The sequence below is a fragment of the Cyanistes caeruleus genome, chromosome Z (genome assembly GCF_971803275.1).
Source record: "Cyanistes caeruleus chromosome Z, bCyaCae1.hap1.1, whole genome shotgun sequence".
NCBI lineage: Eukaryota > Metazoa > Chordata > Aves > Passeriformes > Paridae > Cyanistes > Cyanistes caeruleus.
Window position 1 is genome coordinate 25,492,846 of NC_141732.1, and position 16,633 is coordinate 25,509,478.

The window sequence follows — 16,633 nt, forward strand, 5'->3', positions numbered from 1 at the left end:
ATGTAATCCCTGGCAGTAGTGCTTAATCACATTCCTCAGTCAGGTGTCAAACAGAGCAAAAGCACAAACACACAAGCAAGTTTTGTTTAGAGGACCTCAAAAAACCAGCCAAGTGGCAAATTTGGACATCTGTGCTAGACTGTGGCTGTCCTGTTTTTTCAGTCTAATCTGTCAAGATAACCATTTCCCCATTCTCTTAAACAAACACAGACTTCCTTGTTTAAACACTGCAACAGTTCTAACAGAGCACAGGTTTTAATCATTCTCTGCTAAGTACACGAGCAAGAGGCTCAGAAAAGAAGCAAAACATCTTAAACGTAAGCTGCTGATTTTGCTGTGTGCAAAAGAGCAGGGCATGTGACCCTCCGATTTCAGATGAACTGTAAACAGTGGGCTTGTAAGAAAAAAAATGTGACTCAAAAGGAGAGGCGCTTTTTCTTTTTTTGGCCCCTAATTAAAAGAGGCCAAATGAAATTCAATTCCACTCTGAAAAAAAATTAGAATAATTAATCTGGGGGGAGGGTCACTCTTCCTATAGGGTAATCTTTCCTACATATTCCCTCTATTACGCAGATTATATTAATGTAGCGCTAGTAAAAGCTATTCCATAAGCATTATAATGATAAAATGTGATAAATGCAGCACATTATTCTATAGATGGCCACTGATTTTAATATCAAAATCTCAGAAGATATACCTCTTACAGAAAGACTGTTAGATGTAGACAAGCAAATAAATACAATTAAAATCCATCACCTATTTTTCCTGAATATTGAATCATCTTTTTATTCTCTTCAGCCTTATCCCCTCATTTTCTCTTTTATTAGTTATGATTCATTTCATTCACATCTGTATTATTTATCCTAGATTTTTATTGTTCTGCATGTTGTTCTCTTGCCTCTCTTCAATAATGTTTTGTTCTTTTTCTCCAAAAGGAGTGTTTCTTTTCCATTCATTCTTTAATGTTTTTATATCTATCACCCTTTGGTGACTCACACACTTCCTCTCCTTTTCCTGTAATCTTTCATATCTTCTTTTGTCTGATTCTTTTTATTGCATTCAACTCTTTTTTCTAGTTGTTTTTTTTTTTTCTACCATGTTATTTTTTTCTTCATCCTTTATCCCCAAAGTCTTTTTTGTCTTGCCATTGAATCCCTTTCTTTATCTCTTTCTCATCAGGGGATTTCCCTACAGCCTAATCTTAAATCTTTTCCTACCCAACATATGGTGCCTTCCACTCTCTCATTCCTGATAGGTTCCTTCTTCCAGTAGTGCTTCAGAGGACAACTTTACATTAACAGAAATGCTATTCTCCCATCTTGTTTTTTCATCTCTTGCTTTATTTACACAACAGCACAGGCTGAGTCTTATCACACGCTTGGCAGTCAGTCTACCCTGGGTCTGGATTCCACCACGAATGGTCCCAAATATTTTCTACCTGTGAGCCACCTGCGTGTAATGCACGTACATGTGCTTTGTTGGGAGCCTCCTCCTCACTTGGGAACAGGACAAGTCAGGGAAGAAGTCCTCTGTCACAAAGTTTCCTTGGTAGTTCATATAATCTTCCAAGAACTCCTCTTTTATGGCACTCTTGTCAAAAGTGTTTCTCCTTAGAAACCACTGTTAAAGAAAGGAACAAAAAAGAAATTTTTAAAATACTTTATTCCTGGACAACAAAGGAGCCACATCACAAGAATTACCTGTGTTTGTCTCTCACACACAGTTTATGCCTCCCACAGTGACTCTGCAGGCTTAGTATCTAATTCAGGCAGCAGCCCTCCTTTCTTCTTTGTTACTCTCCTGTTTTCCAAGACCATCTCACCATGATGTAGGGACAAAGAGCAGGTAGATCTAGAGAAGATACACATCTCCTGCTAGACTTTTGCTCACCTGTCAGGTTACTCAACACTTGGTTACCCTGGTCAAAATGTTGTTACCTAATTCGCAGAGAAAGACTGAGACAACTGGCTTCCATTAGGCAGTCTAACTGCTCTTGGCAAAGACAGCAAACAAAACATCTTCTTCTACTTCTTACAGTCAGGCTAAAAATAATTAGGCATCTGGTTTTATAGCACAGGCTGGATAAAACAATCCAGAAGGAAAGTGTCATGGACAGTGAATCTGAAACACAGCCTGAAATGAAATACAGACAAAACATCATGTTTTCTTGCACAGTGATGTATAGACATTACCCCATGAGTGATGTACAGGCACTGGAAATAGCAAGTCCCATGCCTGAAGGATATTTCTCCTACACAAAAGGTGATCTCCTCAGACTAATACTATAGTTTGAACAAAATAGTAACTCTTAAGTGTTCCAGTGACACAGCTGCTCTTTGTTCTCATTGCTGAATAGTGCCAACTTCCAAACTACTTTTCAGAAAATAGTAGCAGCTGAGGATCATAGGCAGCTCAGATATGGAAAGAAATGGAAAGTGTGAATCAAAGTCCCAGCAGGCATAAATTCTCAAAACCCCCTGGAAACAAAAGACTGAAAATTCACCTAGAAAGTATCTCCATAAGAGAGTATTAGTCATAGTCATGAGGCAAAAGTGAAAAACCAGCCCTGAGCTGACTAATTGAGGGTGGGGAAAACAACAAAACAAAACAAAAGACACAAAAACCTGGCTAGGTCCTGGGACCCAGGTTCTAATTGTCTCCAGAAGTGAGTTACCCTCACACCAATCTCATCAAACCTAACCTGCAGTTTGCTATGGTGGTTCTGGAAGTGCCAAATGCAGAACAGCTGGTTGTCCATACTCTCTGTCTGAAAGCATTGATTTAAAGCTTTGCAAAGATTTCCAGCTGTACTTACACAGAAACCCTTCTGCTGCTGAAGAGTGTAAGCATACTTAGAAAATCACTGAATTTAGAATTTATTTAAAGACAGATTTTAGACGTTTCTAAAATTGTACTGTAATCCTCTGTTCTTACAAAGACATACCCATCTTTGGACCCTCTTTGATGCTACAATCTTGATATTGTGAAAAATTTCATGCTTCACAATTATAAGTCTTCTTTTAGACTATTTCTTCTGCCTACTGTGTTGAGGTCATCCACCAAAACTAGACATCATTGCTAAGTCTCCCACTTGGTGTTGGAAAGCTATGCTGAAGGTTTTTGTATTTATGCCATATCATGATGCCTTCCATTAGTTTGATAAAACTAATAAACTCATGGGAAGATCACAAACTAGAGACACAAGATTCAGATATCCTTCTATATATTCCTTGCAATCCTACCCTACAAGGGGGTCAACTAAACAATTTTGTAATCCATCAAACACTTGAACATTCTGCATTAGTCACCTGGGGAAATGTATGGCTTGGGGGAAAGGGCATAGTTCCAACAAGAATGCAAATATTAGTGAAGGCTGAGGTTATGAAGTTAAAGGATTTTCTCACAAAGGGTATATTGTCCTGAAGATTTAAATGTCAGAAGTATATGTGGGAAAATACTACATCTCAGTGAAAAAAAAATGAGCTTTTCATAGAACTAGATGCAAACTGCATTTAGTAAGGAATCCAGAGGGAGAAAGCATAGTCCTGCAAGAGTCCATAATTGGAATATAAACATCATCAGAATGGAAGAAGTGATTAAAAAGGAGAAATCTGAGAATGAAGAAATAGTGTCCTGTCAGACATGGTATATGAGTCTGACTATGCATATTTCAAACTGGTGTGACAGCAAGCATAAAATTGTCCTGATCTGGCCCAGGACAGATACCTTGCCTTGCTGCTGAAGCATATCCTTAGCTCATGCTCACCTTTGATGCCCACCAGGAACCAATTGGCCCCTCCAGACAGATCTCAGCTTGTGCTTTTGCTTTGCATCACTGCGTCCCAGGAGCAGGAATTCACTTTTCCCTTTGCTGAACCTTGCATATCTCTTTACAACCCGGTCTCATCTCTCTGTAGAGCGGCGACTCCTTCCTGAGTATGCACAGCTCTTCCTCTTGTGTCACACATGGACCTGGAGCAGCAGGAGCACTCAGTGCTATCATCTGGGCCAGTTATTAGGATGTAGAGCACTGCTGGTCCCAGCACTCCCCTGAGGAGCTCTGTTTATGAGTGGCAGACAATTTGAGCCATTGACTACCACAAGCCATTCAGACAGTTTTCCATACTCCTCGTAGCCCTTAACATTAAGGGGTGCCAGCCAGGACAAAATGGCACAATTGCATCAAGTATCCTGCTCAAGCCGAGGTAAGTGATATCCTCAGCTCTCTGCTCACCACCAAGCAAGTTGTGTCACCACACATGGTGACAAGAGAGGTCAGGCAGCATATATCATTGGTAAATCTGTATTGGTCTTGTATTGTATTGTATTGTATTGTATTGTATTGTATTGTATTGTATTGTATCGTGTCGTAGGCCATGTTTTTGCCCTCCATGTGCCTGGATAAAATAGCTTGCAAGAGGACCTGTACCAGAATTTTCTCAGGGGCATTAGCAAAGCCTGTAACAGCCTTGATTGGCACCTGCTTTGTGATTTCCTGTGTTTTCAGTTTAACACCACATGTAGTGGAAGGACACAAAGGAAGGGTCTCCTAAGTTTGTGTGTAGCACTTGGCAGGTCATGCAAACTGGCACAGCAAAAGTAGATGCTCCTGTAACACCTAGGAAACTCTTTAGATGTTCATTTGGGTCTTACAGCATTCTGTAGGCTAACTCGAGGAACAGCTGGAGAGCTGTAGAGGGTTTCTTCAAAAGAAAAATCCTGTCTGAACTGTGAAGGATGTCTTCAACCCATGTGTCAGGACAAGCACCAGTGACTGTGCCTCTCCCCTTTTCCCAGCAACTCCACACATGTGCAACACTATGATGCCCACAGCAAAGCCCTGCATGCCTGCACAGCCAGCACCTTCACTGCCCTCCACGAGAACATATTCACATCTCCTGGGGAGTTTGGCTGCCTGGGAGTAGTTATTTACATAGGCCAGGGGGTATTACATCTTAAGGTGTCTGTTCAGGATCCAAATCTTGTATCTGAGCACCTTAAAGACTCACAGGGTAAGCATTTGTTTGATAAATGATACCTGGGTGCATTTTCTATAGGACAAGACAAAAGAGGTCTTACAAAATAGCAAAGTCATATTTTGAATATATGCTAAAAGAAGAAATAGATTTGGTAGTATAATATAATAGTAAAGGAATTAAGTTGTGGCTAATACATTTCTACTGTGGTATGTTCCTGCCTTTACTTTTAGGCAAGGTAATTTCACCTTTTATGCTGTACAGTTAGCTCATAAAGTCACAGCAAGGCTACATTCTTTTTCAGAGGAATGTAAATATTAGCTGTTCAATAGTGAGATGGATTCAAGGCCTATATTGGCACAATCAATATGGTTTATGAATATTTAGTTTATTACTGTCATATATAATTAAATAAATTCAGATAGACTCCTTTAAAAAGCAATTTGCTAAGCCATCCAACAATACAGGAAAAAAAAATACTTTGCTAAGAGGAATAATTTTTTAAAAATATTAGTTATTGGATCAAAGTTATGAGAAATATTCTGAATATTATGATATTTCTTCTGAACCTGCAGTTCAATTGCAGCATTGTCTTCAGAAAAATTCTCAACTGTGTAAGGTGGAAAGACAAACAAAAAATGTTATTTTAAATAATAAAGATTTTTTAAATGTAACATACTACAAGAGATATTTCCCATCTAATAGAGGCGGTAAATGAATGCATTACTTAGTTCAGAATGATTTAAATATTGCTTAATAATTAATGTGCTGCTGTGTTAACGTGGCATTATATAGAAGAACTAATTCAAAGGCAATTAGTAGTATTAGATGAAAGTTTTGCTTTGGGGACTTTTATTATTTAGAAGCTATTTTTTACCATCATTTGAAACTCAATAGCTTACAGTTAAGCTTAGGCAGAGATGCATGTACTGAAGCTGGTGAGTCAGAAAAGCAATGCCAGAACAGCTCCCTGAATTCAAGCTGTCCCATGGGTGTGCAAACATTTTCAACACCCCCCACCCCCTCAGCATTGTAGCTAAGATATAAGGGAAGAATGCAGAACCCTGGCATTGTCCTGCACTCCAGTACTATGGAGAGGCAAAGGTTAAGAATGAGGAAAATTAGGCAGACAGCCCTGTGTGGCCCAGAGAAAGACAGGCCATTCTGTGGGGACCAACTCCCCTGACACAGATGGGAGAAAGCTCTATGAATGAGATCATTTTGACTTCCTTTGCTTACATGCTAATGAGCGCTTTCTTCCTTTGAGCCGAAGCAGGTCAGCCGTGCGCGGGGCCCAGCGCCGCACCGCGAGCGCTTCCGAAGGGCCGGCGCCCGGGCTGGGCCCGCTCCCAGGCCGCGGCCCGGGCCTGGCGCAGCCTGCAGCCGCGGGGCGAGGGCCCTGCAGCCCACCGCCCTGCTCCCAGACAGATCCCTGCAGACAGCCCATGGCATCCAGGGGAAGCGGGCTGGGTTTCAGACCGCCTTTCAGGAGTTCATTAAATTCACATTTGTGTACGCCAGCCCTCTTCCCACAGCATTCGCTTTGGACAAGGGGGCAGAACCCCAACTTTTAGGGGTGCTGGGGATCACGTACTAATCACAGTGACCATTCACCAGACAGACACTCTTTCTTCTGCTGTTTCTTTGGTGACTTTTTTTTTTAATCCTTGGATTACTTTCCTGTCAAATTCTTTTATAGTTTGCTCACTGAATTATGTTCACTCCAAAGAAGTGAATCCAGTTCCTTCTGTTCCCACAGTAATCATCAATTCAAGCTGAAGTGAAGGGGTCAAATTTAAAGGCAAGAAAATGGTGGTGTAAATTTCTCATTAGCAAATCAATGCAAATCTGTGAAATTCAGTGTCATTGAACCACAGTCAGCCCTGCTTTAAGTGAAAACAAATTCCATTAATTTCTATGGGAATAGAATATTTTTTACACTCCATTTTATCCACTAGGCCAAGTTGCTTCTATACCTTTGACACTGTTATGAATTTGAATTTATTGGGGAGGTCAGCATCTCTGGCACAGTGAATATAAATCTGTACGATTTACCTGCTGAAAGTGGAGTGTAGTTGAAGTAGCAAAAAGAAAGAGTCAGTATAAGAAAACAAACTTGGCCGCCGGAACATTTTCATCATCCCTTTGAACGTCGCTGCTGGTGGCAGCTTCTACCTTCTCAAATTGTGCACTGCATTACCCTATCCAAACACTCAAGGAAATGATGAGGACATAAAGTACCCAAAAGGAGGCTGCTGTGCCTCCAAAGAAATGCCATTCCTGCTGTCCCAAAGCCTGCCCTTGACTGGCGCTGCCCCTGCAGAGTGATGCTTCAGGGGGAAGAAAATCAGCAGGACTTCTCTGGAGTACTAGCTAACCATGTGCTGAAAGACAGTATGTTATCTTACACATATTAAAATCCTCTAGAAAAATTAGAAATACTGACAAATGAGGAGAACCCAACACAGTCCCCAAAACCTATAAAATGTCCTCCAACCAAATAAAGACTCACCTCAGAGCTGTCCACAGGCATGTGCTGTCTGATCCCCTTCGCAGAGGATCACCGTGCCTGGCGTGCCAGGGAGGGTGCAGGCAGAGTGCCACCCTCACTGCAGTGATGAGAGTGGTGGCACCCACTGCTCCTGCAGCATGAAGGGAACCCTGCCACAGATATCAGCCAGGGCTAGGACATACTCTGGGCTAGTGGTCAACAGCAGCTCACAACTTCTATGTCCACTTTCTTTCTCTGTTTAACTCAAAAATAACTGGCTTATTTAAAAAAAAAAAACAGCCTTTAAAGCTTCTGCACTTAAGGGGAACTTAGTGAATTATTTCAGTTATGCCTTTGAAAATATAACATGTATTTAAATGTCTGAAAATCAGTTGTAGTTTTACATATTTATGTGCATGGGGATATATATACCTAAATATCTATACATATAAAATTTTAAAAGTAGACTTGCATATAATATGTATACACACATATAATATTAGAAATAAGGAAAACAGAGAAAGAAGTACATTTAACTGTTAAATTTGGTCTAGCTACAAGCTTTTTAATTTGTCATATAAGCCTTTTGTCATTTAAAGTTCACATCAGAGCCCATTTATTCCTCTTTTTCAAAAGATCTAACTAATACTCTGTCATATTACAAACCCACTTGTAAGAGACTTAAATTCTTGGGTTGGATGGATGCATCATTCCGACTGGGTCACATTCAGCAGTAATGTTGTCAAGGTCGATCTTGTCTGCTCATTTTTTCCTATTATTTGTTTTTCACATTGTCCAGATTTGCTTGATATTGTTTTGCATTTTTAGCACTGTTATCTCTGAAAACCAAGATGAAGAACCATTATACCAGATTCATTGGTATGAATGAGTTTATATCATCTCTGAGATTATAATCTCTGAAATAAATATGAATGAATGTGAAAATGTGAAGTGTAAGCAGTTTGGAAAAAACACCATATTCAACATTGGAAATATTTAGTGAATCAGATTCTAGTAGGTTCCTTTAGGCAGAACTGTTTCTTCTGCACACGTGTACACACACACACACACACACACACACACACACAGGTATCTAATAGTAATATTCACTTAAAGGAGATTTGTGTGCCCAGCAGCCTCACAAAACTTCTATCAAGGCAAAAATGAATTTGAGAAGAAGCCAGAACAGGATGATAGCATCTAAAGGTGTCAAGGTCACCAAACTGTATGCCAGACACATGAGCATTTGTCCACTTTTCCTGCCATAGCTATCAGTATATATTAAGGCAGACATTATTGTCTGGAGCAAGCACCAAGTTGCTGTTGTGTATCTGACTGCCAAACAAACCTGGACCTTGTTTGTCCAAACAAACCTGGACCAGGTTTGTCTTCAGCATTGCTCCTCTTTTGACACTCACTAAATACACTTTTCTGGAAACTGTAAAGATTTGCAATAAATTTCAGAACTGCAGATGTGAGGACACACAGCTGGAATAAAATTATTGTCTCTGAATATTTTAAATTTCAGGCCTGGATTCCAACCTAAGCATACAGTCAAGGCTGGATTTGCTGCGGTCAGTGTCTTGTGAATAGACAATTGTATTTCCTATAAAAATAGCAGGAATTTTATGAAAGCAGCTGTTCTGGAAAGTTTTTTTTTGCTATCCTCCAGACTGATTTCAGCTGATTTGCCTTTACCTACCCCATACCACACTCATACTCTAGGGAATGTACTTCTCTGTGCTCTGTGGAGCAAATGAGAGATGAATCTGTATCACCAGCAGACTGAAAAGACTCATCTTGCCACTTTACTCCCTGGTAGGGTTATAGATGTGAAGTAACGGAATAGTGGACAGCTGAGTGGCATAGTACATAACAGAGAAACTCCCAGCCCTGTGGTCAAGGCTCTCTCTACCTCCCTGCTGTACAGCTCCATCCCTGCTGCAGGGAACCACAGGAACATCAAGAGCAACACACACAGCTGCTGGATATTTTAAGACCCCAAGTATGCAAACTAGCAGTTAAAACCTCATCTAGTCTTTGCAGATCTGCTCAGATGGAAATCACTTTAGTCTAAGATGGAGCATCCTGCATTGCTTTAATTTCTACTAGCTTTTGATGACCCCCTCTGGGGTGATTATTCTATTAGGATTTAACTTTGTAGTGCACATGCTCTCTGCCCTGGTACATACTGTACATATTACTTCATTCAGCCAATGCTTCAGGAATTAATTAGTTGCTGACTTCTAGTGATATTCTTTAGATCTAACTGCCTGTTTTTGAGGAACCTAATTAAAAAACTTGTTAAGGATTTATTCCAACTCTATGTGGGTAACATTTGCATCCTGGTCCTGTCCCATTCATTATTAGGAGCAAGAACTGAAACACGCTATTGCTGCTGGTGCTGTCAAACCAATGCATCAGGTCATAGTGGCTTAAAAGATCTGAATGTGTTCAGCCCTAAGAAAGAAAGGAGTAAGGAAGCTTTGACTGCTGGCCACAGCTGCCTGGTGGAAGGATGAGGAGAAAGTGGAGCCGGACCCTTCCCAAAGCTAGACAGGGGTGGGGGAAAAGACAAAAGATATGGGATGGAACATGGGAAATTTCAGCTAGTTAATTTTCATCATGAAGGCGGTGAAATACTGGAACAGAAGCCTAGAAAGGAGTGAGATTACCATCCTTTAAGATAAATTTCTTCAGCCCTGAACAACCTCTTCTAATCAAAACTTTTTTGAGCTAGATGTTGGACTACACACCTCCACAGATGTCTTCCAGGAGGAATTATTCTTTGATTCTAAGAGCAAAAAAATGGAAGTAGATTTAATAAAATATGGCTGAGGGTACACGTTTCTCATTTTCCTAAGTTGTTTCCTAAAAAGAATCCTAAGGACTGTGTGTCATCTGCTGTATTCCAAGTGTGTCTAAAATCCCAAGACAATTCACAGTGTAAGATTAAAATGTCAAAGTGCCTTTATCTCTAAGTGACAACTTCTCTTTTATGCTGGAAACATTTTAAGCTTGGTTAAATGGTATACCATTTCTGGCAAGGGAAGTCCTACTTCACAAACCTGTTGACATTCAGGGGACTTGTCTATATGAAAAAGAGTGATTCAAGCAAACTGCTCCTATTAGGCTTTCCACAAAGCTTTTGACATGGACCTTCACCATGCCTTTTAAAGAAGTATAAGAACACACAGAGGAAAGATTACCCAGCTAAAACTAGGAAGTTAAAGGCAGGAATAAACAAGCTGTTCTACAGCAGAAATGTAGATGTGAATCCTTGCATCTACAGAGGATATATTACAAATAGAAGAGTTTCAAACAAGAATGGCAAGGATGTTTAATAAGCTCCACACAGGAAAAAGAGAAAAAAAATTAGGCTAGGAGTCCTTAGTTTAAGGTAGAATATATTGGAGACTATAAAATCATGATAGGTATAGAGGGATGACTAGGAAAGAAATTATTTCACTGTTCCTTCACAGTACAAAAATCCTTTGTCATCAAAAAAATGTAAGAAGGACTGTATCCAGGACACCAAGAGGGTCTTTGTGTGATTGGCAATGCATGTGGGAAAATCCTTGTCAAAGGAGGAACATCGTGGATACAAAAAGCTCATACTGAATTCAAGAGGAGATTGAGAGCGCCCTTTGGCAGGGGAAAAAAAAAAAAAAAAAAAAAGAAGTTTGTTAATTATTGCATAGAGAAACTACACTAGAACCCCACAACTGAAAATTGTCAGAAGACAGAGAAGCATTAGCATTGAAACATTCCCTACTCTAGTTCTTCTTCAGGCATTTAATCATGGTGATTTCTGGTGACTGGGCTAGCTGGAAAGTGGTTGAGTTTATGTCCTCTGACCTTCCCTTGGCCAGGCAACAGATCCATCAGAGATCGCCATGCTGTGCCAGAGCCAGCTGACTCACCCATGGCTGCTGGCTTCCCTGTTTCCTGACGAGTTCCCCGGGCAGCGCTCTGGACCCCCAGGATGGCCGATATGACCCCCTGAAAAACATAAGCTTGTCCAGGGACTCCTGCAGGAGCCTTGGCCATGAGGATAAACCTCAGCAGACCTGAGATGATGAGACTGGGAATGTGAAACCACTGGTGGCCTCAACTATGTGGCCTGAACCTTCTTATGGAAGGAGAAGCTGGAAGGATTCAAGCTCTTTGCAGGAATCTCGAAACCTGCTTTTCAAGATAGTTACCAGATGCCTAGCTCCCCTTGACTGCAGAGTGATAGCACTTCTGAAAATACATGAGACACCTATCTACATCTTTAGGTGCTTAAATCTCTCCAGTGTGCTGACCCTGTGCCCTCCAGAACTTAAAAATAACTCTGCCTAATTGGGCTCCTACTTGACCCCGTGTGGTTTGAGGCCTGCTCCATCTGCATAGGCTGACAGGGCAAATGAAAATATATTAATCTGAAGTGAAAAGCACTTATTGCAGATGGAGCAGGATCCCTTGAGGTACATACCTGATCCCAAAGTTAGGGACAGGCATGACAATTTTAATATTAATACTATGTTTTAAATAATAGAGATGGTATGACATTATCAATTTATGGCTTAACAAAATACAAATCACACTGTTTTACAGCATATTAAAAGACTGCAGTCTATAACTTTTCATGATTTTCTATTACAAGAATACTTGTAGTGGTGAATACCACCAGACAGGAAATTTCCATATGTGGAGCTTTTTTTCCTCAACAAAATGAATGAGAAAGAAAAGATGAATGAAAATGTCTGGGACTGGCCCCTCCCTGCAAGTGTGTCTGTGCAGTGCTAAGCTGAGCAGGTTGGAAGCTCTGGTGGGCAGGATAAAATTAAACTTCAAACAAAATAGTTCAGAAAGACAAAAGACTGAGCAGGAAGCATGTCAGAGAACAGTATTACATTCATTGTGTGTGCATGTGTGCCAAAGCTGTACGTGATCACCAGATGATCTCACATGTATGCATACTTATCTAAGCATCTCACCAATTTTTTTCTCAGAAAGCACTTTTGTTATCAGACACTGGCATTCCCATGCTTGGCACACTCAGGACTCATTTCCATGCCTTTGCTATTTTTTTTTTTTCCTTTCTTGTTTTCGATTTCAGTACAAAGCACTGTAAGCACTTTTTTTTTGGCTGGTGAATAGGCAGAGAGATCTTCTTGTCCAACTCAAGGACATATTCCCTCACATTTTCAAAGCAGATGATTAGCTGCTCTAGGCTTTGCCAAGACAGTGGGTATTGCATAGCTAAATCCTTGTGCAGGTCTTTGAAATTATTCTCTCTTGATAACTAATTGCAGCAACTGACCTTTCCAATTTCACATCCATCCACAGTTTCCCAGCAACAGTGTAATGCACCACCTACTACGCCAGTTATCCTCTGACCGTTATTTGCAAAACTGCACAAAAAAAAGTTTACCTAGTACACTGCCTTAAATTCAAAAGAAGGTAAATGGGCAGTGTTGTGACCCTGGACTTGATCCCTCTCATCTGACCTCAGTGATGGCCCGGAACTTTGGAATATTTCTACCACCAGCTACCCTCATTACCTTTTTAAAACACAAAAGTCATGCCTGTGTGAGCAGCAGCCAGGCAGGCAGAGTGGCTGTGCCCATCCTGCCCCGGAGGTGCAGGTGCCAGCTCTGTGCCATGCTGTAGGACGTGTCCCCAGAGCAGCAGACACGTTCAGCCACGAGGCAAGCAGAGCACGTGTGATGGGAAAATTGCCCTGTTCTCTCCCAGCCTCGGCACAGCAGTCTGCAGTGCACTTGAAAGGCTTCTCTGGAGCACAGTAATTATTAGTGGAATGTTTACTGGGTCACTTCAAATGGAAACAAAATGTCTTCAGAAACACTACACAGGGCATTTGATTAGCAGTGGAGATGAACCTGTACCAGGAACTCGGATTCAGAGAATTCATGTTCAGCCTTTGTGGCTGTAACTGCTCAAGTCAGGATGCCCTCTTCCCCCAGCTATTTATTTAGCTGAAACACATAATGTTCTTGTTAGTTCAGCTAGGGCTGGATCTTTCTTTTTTCTCTGTTCCAAGAGAAGCATTGTTCTACAAAGGAACAGCTTGAGTCTAAAAGTAAATAGGTTAGAAAAATAGCCTGTGCCAATGGGCAACAGGAGCGCCCTGGGTGGTTAAGTAAGAAAATTGGAGTTTGATTTTAGGTGCCCAAGTCTGAAAGTATTTGCCTGTGTTCCGCACTGAGTCCTCTCACACCCTACTTCAATTCATATTACCCTTTCCCCATGGTGAATCCTAAAACTGGATGCTTGTTGTAAACAAATTGAAAAAATAATTCAAAAAATCACAGCTGCACCTTCAATGGTTGTTATCTGAGCTCATCACAGTGGTGCAGGTATATTCTTTCCATGTATATTTTTTGCATGGTGTTTCCTAACACTGAATGTACAAATGCATGAAAGCGAAAAATGATCCCCAGCAGCCGCGCCAACCTCATTTGAACATTAGATTATTCACTTTCCCAACTAATCAATAATTGTTATAATTAAAATTGATAGTTGCAAATAACATGACAGAGTGCTGCTGCCAGAATACTGATTGTGTATTTGGCTTGAAAAGATAGGCAGTAGCGTGGAACACTTATTTTCCAATTTGCTTTTAGCTGTGTGCAAATTGCTTTAGCTGTATCCAGCTGATTTAGACCTTGCCTGGAGGTACACTAGATTAATTGGGAGCCACACATTCATTGCTTACAGAATGGACTCTGTAATTGGTGAAATTTGTTAGTGCCAGTTATAAAATAACTATATAGTTCTGCTTTTTAGTCATCCTTTCATTACTCTTTCAGGAAAGGGGAAAAACAATTAGAATCTTTCAGACGACCAAAATTGCTTTTAAGTCTTTATGTAAAACCACCAGTGTGACTACAGTCAATATTTTATACAAGCCAACATTAGTGTGAATATACTATTGATTTTTTTTCAAAACTGAAAAGCTCTTCAGCATACATAAGAGGGATTTTTTTGTCCTTGTTGTGACTGAACTTTAGATAATGAAACCATTATTACCCAGAGCTTTCAAAAATAACTTTGTTCTTTTTTTTTGTATCTTAACTAGCTTATTATTAACTTAGAAAAATTCATTGTTGTTTGTTGGCACCCAAAAACATTTCAAATATAGTACAGCTTTTCTTAAATCCATGCTCCTTTTTTGTCTATGTGTATATAATAATGACACAAAAAGCCTATAGCTAAATACATAAATATAATGGGCTACTTCCAAGTTATATATTCTAATGATTATTGATGGATTTAAGACTCAAAAGCCATGACCTAGGCTTTTCTCAGTTCCTCTTGTTCATAACTTTACCCTAAGACTAAATGAATTCTGAACCAGCTACTTTTGTTTACAACGGTGGTTACGCTTTACATGTGGTGCAGAGCATGGTGGTCTTGGTGGAGTCGAGCCATTTCAGAGAAAGAATCCATGGCCTGGCCCTGAACACCTGCCATATTTGTGAGGGAAAAAGATGCTCACAAACACACTGCCACCTTTCAGCTTTTTAACTGCCCAGGAGACACACATGATAAGGCCATGCCAAGGAGACACTTGCAAAGCTCTCATTTACACTTCCTGTGACTGCACTAAGCCTACAGCCTTTCCCTAGCACAAAACATCTGAGCCCATTGACCAGTTGCAGAAAAACTCTGAAGACAGTCTCTACTTTGACAAATATTGCTAAAAAGGGAAAGCAGAGATGGCTTGTTAGTGGACTCATGTAGGAAAAATTAAGATCACACTTTATTGAACATCTGAGGGCCCTACGAGAAAAGAGATCCACTTAAAACTGGTCTTTATTAGCCTCACTGGTCACAGAACTATTTGTGGTTGTCTCTTTTCCTCGGTGATTAGCTAGCAATTTGCTTTTGATGGTGTCAGAAGATAGGAGTAATTCAGCTGTTGATTCAAGTAGAGCATCTGACCTTGATGCTATCACTGGGGACTAATGGATAGCAAATTTAAGCAGCAACCCAGTGGCAAAGCATAATCTAAAAGGGGTACAGGATTGTGAAAGGGAGATGGTGGTCTAGTCTGCCTCCTGAAAACTGTCCTGTGTTTGCCTTGCGGATTCAAAATTGAGGTTTTCAATTCTCATCCTACTGACCATTGTATACTAGTCAAATGAGTCTTAGCATGAGTCAGAGGGGTAAAAATATTATTGATAAATGTTGTCTTCGTTAAATCAATTACTTGCTTTGAGATTTGTTTTCCCTATCAGCTACCAGATCCTGCCAAGAATCTGAATGATTTGGGAATTAATTTTGTCCTTTAAAAAAGATGGGGGGAAAGGCCCCAACTGTCAAAGTTTAATTCCTGCAAGCTTATCTTCCTCTTTCAAGTGAACAAGGTTTAAAACAAACAAACAAACAGACAAATAAACAAATGAAACCACAACAAGGAACAAAATCACAAGACTGTAAAGCATTACTAAATATATAGGGCACTTACTACGAAAGTATAGCAACAATTTTGAGCCTAGGAATATATGAAATACTGCACCCTGAAGATTCAGCTGAGCTCATCTAAGCTGCACACTGAAATGTTAATATTTAAAAACAGAAGAGACAAAACAAAAGCAATTACAAAATTATCATATCCCAGGATGGAAATATCCTTCTTTCAGAAAAAAATACTCATACTTAGTATAAGTATACTTAGACTTCTTAAACACACATCAGCCTAATAATGAGGAGATATGGGCCCTTTACACTGGTGACTAGTAATCTAATACTGCCATTTAATGGGGCCCAAAAGAATGTAAGAATTGATAAAGATAACAAACAATGAAAGAGAACCATACCAAAGGTTTCAACTTACTGCTGTGGAGGAAGTGTAACTGGAGACATACACTTCTGGTTTGCCACATACAGTCAGTCCCTAGACTGACAATTTTCTACTCTGCAATATAGTTCTCTTTCTCTATAATTTACTCCTGCCTTCAGATGGCATTCAGAGGAGGTGTATTCTCACTGTATAGCAGCCTGAAGCAGGAGAAATCATGCCCTTTGGGACAGGTGAGTTCCATGTCAGTAATGTAACAGGTGCAGTGCTCTTTAAAGACAATTTTTGTCAGGCCATGCTTGAACTTTAAGACCGACCCATGCTTTATCCCATCCTATCCTCTGTAAGTTGCTC

At 40.2% G+C, this 16,633-nt stretch overlaps 1 protein-coding gene across 3 annotated transcripts in view; it reads right to left on the bottom strand.

The window, feature by feature from the left end:
* Window positions 1–1,319: 1,319 nt before the first annotated feature.
* Window positions 1,320–16,633, bottom strand: part of ZNF608 (zinc finger protein 608) — a 106,389-nt gene continuing 91,075 nt past the window's right edge. For all 3 annotated transcript variants that reach the window (XM_086867149.1, XM_086867150.1, XM_023944414.2), the window contains one exon: window positions 1,320–1,620. In XM_086867149.1, coding sequence (XP_086723275.1) covers window positions 1,611–1,620 — 10 coding nt within the window. In that variant the 3' untranslated portion in view covers window positions 1,320–1,610. The remainder of the gene's footprint in view (window positions 1,621–16,633) is intronic.